Source organism: Penaeus chinensis, chromosome 25, assembly GCF_019202785.1.
Source record: "Penaeus chinensis breed Huanghai No. 1 chromosome 25, ASM1920278v2, whole genome shotgun sequence".
Lineage (NCBI taxonomy): Eukaryota > Metazoa > Arthropoda > Malacostraca > Decapoda > Penaeidae > Penaeus > Penaeus chinensis.
Genome location: NC_061843.1, coordinates 2935954 through 2942125, shown reverse-complemented (window position 1 = coordinate 2942125; position 6172 = coordinate 2935954). Strand labels below are relative to the sequence as shown.

At 37.4% G+C, this 6172-nt stretch overlaps 2 protein-coding genes across 2 annotated transcripts in view; one reads left to right on the top strand and one right to left on the bottom strand.

The window, feature by feature from the left end:
• The window catches only part of LOC125038500 (putative inactive carboxylesterase 4), an 8591-nt gene extending 6823 nt beyond the window's left edge, over window positions 1-1768 (bottom strand). The window contains exons 1-5 of the mRNA XM_047631977.1: window positions 1747-1768; window positions 1424-1620; window positions 1137-1268; window positions 756-897; window positions 413-598 (exon numbers count right to left, since the gene is read on the bottom strand). Coding sequence (XP_047487933.1) covers window positions 413-598; window positions 756-897; window positions 1137-1268; window positions 1424-1620; window positions 1747-1768 — 679 coding nt within the window. The remainder of the gene's footprint in view (window positions 1-412; window positions 599-755; window positions 898-1136; window positions 1269-1423; window positions 1621-1746) is intronic.
• LOC125038728 lies at window positions 1578-4564 on the top strand. Its single transcript, XM_047632297.1, has 2 exons — window positions 1578-2196; window positions 3204-4564. Exons 1-2 carry the CDS (start codon window positions 2184-2186, stop codon window positions 3557-3559), a joined length of 369 nt encoding a protein of 122 aa, XP_047488253.1. The 5' UTR covers window positions 1578-2183; the 3' UTR covers window positions 3560-4564.
• The last annotated feature ends 1608 nt before the right edge of the window (window positions 4565-6172 follow it).

Sequence of the window (6172 nt, the reverse complement as noted above, 5' to 3'; positions counted from 1 at the left end):
CGTATGTTAGGTTAAGAAAGAGGATTCAAACTAAAAGATACATAACAGAAAACACACTATACACAAAAAAGGCTTACTCAATGAAGAGACAAGAACACTAGGTTTTTTTTATCATTAAGTCAACAATAAAGTGTTCTGCTACTCATTCGCTTTAATCAAAAGTATGTGTGTCCAAAGGTGTTCTCAGACTAGATGCCCGAGAATGCGTTTATTAAAATACTTGGTTTAAGATTTAATTTATAGCTTAAACACATCGATATGATCATCTCCATACACTCTACCCCACGACTGTAGTGCATTAACACGAATATAGATAAAAGTTTGAAAAAAAATCGCAAACATCTTTGGACGCGCATATCCCCAACTTACGTTCACATCCCCCTATTAAGGAATGCCCCGACGTCAGCTTCACCTAAAGACATGGGAGACAAGACGTGAAAATGCACTGCCGCTGCACCGGCACTTTCCCCGAAGAGGGTGACCTTGCCCGGGTCTCCGCCGAGGTCACGGATGTTGTCTTGCACCCACAGGAGAGCCATCGTTTGGTCCTTGAGTCCTAGGTTGCCAGGCAGCTCACTGTCCTCAGTCGATAAGAATCCTGCAAGTTCACAGCGGTTACAGGAACACGAATCATTACTGTTCAAGTGAAACAGTAGAATCAATCGAGACAGATGCACAAAGAACATGGCAACCGAAGCTCAGAATCTTCTCGCTCGGCCTATCGAAAGTCACTAGGCCTATTTAAGAATACCTACCCAGCGTGGCCAGGCGGTACTGTAGGACCACGAGGACCACATCCTTCGTGAGGAGAGGAAGGGGCCCGAAAACCTCGCCATGACCTTGCGTGAATCTTCCGCCGTGAATCCATACCATGACAGGCAAGTCCGACGCGTAAGGCTGGGAAAGCGATCAGGGAGATAAGCTGGGAATTGAGAGCGGGCAGTGTTGTCGAACAAATCAGTTATCCTTTTATCCTTTACACTAAGAGAAAATGGGCTTTTGAATTTCAGTATTTCTTTAGTTCATTATGTGTTCCAGTGACATACAATTGAGTTTTAAAATATCTTTTGATCGATGTAGATACTGGACTGACATAATTGTGTATTAGCTGCTTTATAAGACCTATTAAGGCTTACTCGAGGCGTGTATACGGAGAGATAGAGACAGTCTTCCTCCCCCTCAACAACAGAATCGCCCAACTGTGGGCATTTCGGTGTGGCGATGGATCCATTTCTTATTCCTGCCCATGGCCCTGCAGGAACAGGGTCCTTGCGAAGAAGGGCACGGTATTATTCATATTATATTAATCCCTCTATATGATAAAGTTCAATAGGCATTAGACATATATAACAACCCTATGTATATGTTATTTCTACTAACAAGGGAAGAGAAGCTACTCCCAGTAAACCGCCAGATAACTCACCCTAAACCTTAGGTCCCCAACAGGAGGCTCGGCGAAGGGAATGGTCTTGAAGCTATAGAAGACCCTCCTGTTTCCCGCCTCTGACTGGGCCCCAGCGATCACGCCCTGCTGGAGATGCACCTCCACCAAGGGCTCTGTGAGCGTTGTGGCTTTCTGCTGCTGCGCCGTCGACAGCGTAGCAATCCAGGGGCCGGATACTCAAAACAACCCGTAAGTTACAAGGTCGAGGACGTTGTAACCGCCTTACAACATTGTAACTTACGAACTCCTTACAACATTGTAAGTGACCCATACTCAAAAAAAAATTACAATGTTGTAAGCACATTGTAAGGCTAATGTCAACATCGTAAGTTAATTCCCTAGGCTGCCAAGAGAGGGCACATCGGTAGGTGATTGACCAATCAGCAGTCAGCCTCGTAGACGTAACAGCCAATGAGAAGCCACAAATCTCAGCTGTTTTATCACCGTGCTACACCAAAGGTAAACAACGCCATGGAAGGTCCAACTCAAAAGAAAAGAAGGCCAAATTTCTCAGACGAAGAGATGTTGGCTTTAATAGAAGCTGTGACAACGAAGAAGAATGTGGTTCTGGGTAAATCAGATAACAGAATAATCGCACAAGTGAAAAATAACGCCTAGGAGAGTGTGACTAAGGAAGTGAGTCTTGTCGCTCGCGTACCGAGGAATGTGAATGCAGGGCGTAGGAAGTTCACAGACCTAAGAGCAGCTTGGAAAAAAGGCAGCACAAGAGGAAAAACACATGGGAGGAACAGGTAAGATTTCAAAAGTAAATTTTGTTCTGTACATTCTTAAGGTACCGTCAACATGAGTTGTTGAAATTAGTCACAAGTGCTTGAAACTTATCCTTTATAGTTAGAGTAAGGGAAAAACAGTACATGTCATATAATAACTTTATATTCTTGTCACAGAATAGTTGAAGTAGGAGTGAGTACCACATTTTTTTTATTTTTTATTATCTATATCATGTCATGGATATTTTTTTAATATCCATGACATAGTTACTCAAGGTAATGTAAGGGTAATATCAAGTACAATATGATAGTACACTCACTGATGCATAACACAATATGGAGATAAAGCATATTGTCATAAAGAAAATAGAATGTAGAAATATCTTAGTAATTGCCTATGTAGTTCCCTTATATGCAAAAATCTAGAAATTTGATTAAACAAACGCCAACAATATAGCATAAAGAATGGTTATATTAAATGTATAATCTTAATTGTTTGGTATTATTTAGTTTCTAAGTGTTTATTGGTTTTAAAAAATAACTTATTTCCTGAAACATCTACAATTATAAGAACAATTTTCACCATATGATCAACCTTCACAGATGTAGTCTAATGGATGGATTTTTTGAAGTAAATAAAATAAATATGACTCATCAAGTAAATAATAGCAGTATTACATGTCGGATCTTATTCGTTTTGCATTATTATTATTAGTTTTTAATACATAGGAATAGTCATTTCTTAAATCAACTTCATAAATGTATTCTAATAGATATTTATTTTTTAACTTAATTAAAAATAGCAAACTTGACTCATCAACTTGCGAATCATACATAAATAAATATCAGCTTAATAATTCAGATCACATCATAACACAATTATAATATTGGATTTAACATTGCTTACTCAGGCATAAAATGATTTGTATGCTGATATATGTCGGTTTAGGAGTATAATACATGTGTTGTCTTATCAGACTCAAGAAATGTATATTATAAAAATTAAAATATAGATTTGCATTTTTTAGATGTTGCAGAACCAACTCCTGGGCCATCTGGGATAGCATCTCAGGTCATAACAGACTCGAAAGTTGTTGTAACATTGGATGAGGGCACTCCAGAGGAGCAAGAAATGACAATATCCATTGTGTCAATGGACCACACTTACTCTTCAGAATTACCTCCCTTTTTAATAGAAGACAGTGACGCTCAGGATGGAGGTAGCAGGCATGGTCATAGCAGATCAGAAGAAAGGAGAATTTTGCCTGACATGCTTCAGATACAAGCAAATATAGAAATTCACTTGAAACAGCTTTTAAGTTCAGTAAAAGACATTGCATCAGCATTACACACAATTGCTGGTGTTATAAAAGATAAGGCATAAGTTCTTATTTTTATCAAATGATGAAATATTTTAGTTTTTCTCCCATTCAATTCTAGTCTTAATCTACCCATTTATAGTACACAGTTGACATTAATTTGTGATAGGCATTTGTACATTTAAAAAAGTCATAATGTTAAGTTATTGCTTGAGAGACTAAGTCTAAAATAAGTCTTTATTTCGGAGTTCCTTTATTTCTTTAGTACAGACTAAGGCAAAAATCCATTATATATTATTTATTTTTTGTTCGCATTAATGTTTGCACTGAGGTTGTGAAAATTGTATTTTGGTTTTATGATATAGGTTAAGACCATTTTATCCAGTTTGGAAGAATCATATTTTTATAGGGAGGGAATTCAGGATCTTATTATTTTTTTAGGAAAAAAATGATTTTCATTTTTTTTCAAAATTCTGACAGGTGCACTGTTTGGTTTCTGCATAGGTTATATATTTTCCTTTTAGGTTAAGGAAGTAACACATTTTTGTTGTTTACACATGGCAATAATAAAGTTAAACTATAATAGTTCTGGTGCTGTCAATTAAGATTGATTTTATTTGTTGATACTAAGACAGAGCTGTATTTAAGTTTAATTTATTTTTCTGGTTTTGATGTTGTAGGCTGAGGAAGAAAGCAAATATATACTTATTGCTATTCTAATATTTATGGTTAACATAACGGTAGTAATTAAGCTTTGAGGGACAGCTTTACTCGTATTTTAAAAATGTTATATTTCTTTATTTGTATATTTATATGTCTGAAATTACTTGCTTCCATAGATTTTTGTTTATTTCACTTCTAAGGCAACCCAACTTTGGTTGTGGTCTGTCTTGTGGTCATAAAGCACCATGACAAAAATATGTAACTTACATTTTGTACTTTTGAGCAGTATTGCTTTGTATGTATGTGTAGATACTTTCATATTATTTTTGTGATGTATCATTATGGTATTTTTCTTACCAGTCTTATATTTTTATAATCACAGTCTGAAATAAAGTTTTACTTTTTAATGCTTGATTATAATTACCCTAGATCTTGAATAACAGTTATTTCTTCTTGCATATTCAAACTACTACTTATTCAATTTGAATGTGCATTGATAAGAGTTCCATCAATAAAAATAGTTCAAGTATACAATTATTCATACAAAAAAAAAAAAAAAAAAAAAAAAAATGGAGAAGTAAAATCACTACTTCCAGGATGTGGTAGTATGTATGTAACCTAGTTCTTCCTGAGTATAGGTCCAACACCTCACAGAGCCTCAAAATGTCATGTCTTGGAAATCCGTAGTACCGCAGTAACTGGTTATCATTAACATGCAAAGGGGTTCCTATAATGTCTTTCATGCTGTAAAGCTCGATCATGAAAATAAGCAGCCACCCACTCCACATTGGGTGTGTCGTCTGTCAACACTGTTAGCACTTGCAATATGTTTAAATCACAACAATTAAGTAAAGAAGGCAAAGAAAACACTGAATATCTAGATTTTCCGGTGTATTAAATATATAAAACGGCAGTGTGTAGTCAAATAAAGGCTATATAAGTTGTGACGACTATGCAATCGAGATATAAACAATCACTATATCCGGTTTGAAACGCTTACAAGAGCTCCCGAGCAGTTGTAACTTACAAGGTACTTTACAATGTGTGACGTCATAACATGGCGGCTATTTTTGTTTCGAGTATGGCCCTCGGAGGAGTTACAACATTGTAACTGCTCCGATGTGAGATACAACATTGTAAACTGTTTTGAGTATCCCGCCCCAGACCGACATCAGAAACACGGTCCGCATCTTCTTACTGTAAGTTAGACTGGCCGACTGAAACAGAGTAACAGGTGAGTGTTATTAGCAACAGCACCCGCATACCCTTTGAGACACAGTTTGTTATTCATCATCTATGTGGTAATGTTATTTCAGTTACTTTAAAAAATACAATATTTATATATGTCTACCTTCATATGGGCTCAATGTTTATTAGTTAGTTACTAATGTCTTCTTCTGCACAACCCCTATATTGTTTCATAAATGGGCATTCTTTTTACAGTACGGATGCACTCGCCCCAACTCCTGTTCGTAAACGATATTCAACGATCTAAATTATGACTGGGCGCCCGAGGCTCTGCCCCCCAACGCCCCCAGGCAGACATTGTCTTCACCTCGATATGTACGGATATTTGTTAGCAAGAGCAACGTCCCCTCCAGAGACGAAGTCCCACAATCAGGGTATCATGCGAACCCAAAATCCAAACCTAACCTTTGCTACCTTCCATTTATTCCTTTAACAGGGGGTAATCCCACCTGTACTCCCCCTCCCTATATTAGTACTTCGTGCCAGATGCCACACCAATTTTGTTATAGAAAGTATTTGTGACACATACCTTCAATGTGGAGGGTACAGACGAGCTGCGGTAAGGAACTGCTATATGACACCAAAAGTCATATGGCGCTATGGTAAAGTAGAGTAGCGAAAAGGGTTAGGAATGAGTTAATGATTAGGGTAAAGTTACAGTTTGAACAGTACTAAAGGGTAGTATGGTAGTGAATAGGGTAGGGAGGGGGAGCTGATGGGGCATAGCATAAGGTAAAGGCTGTTTGAAGGGGAAGGAGTTAACGGAG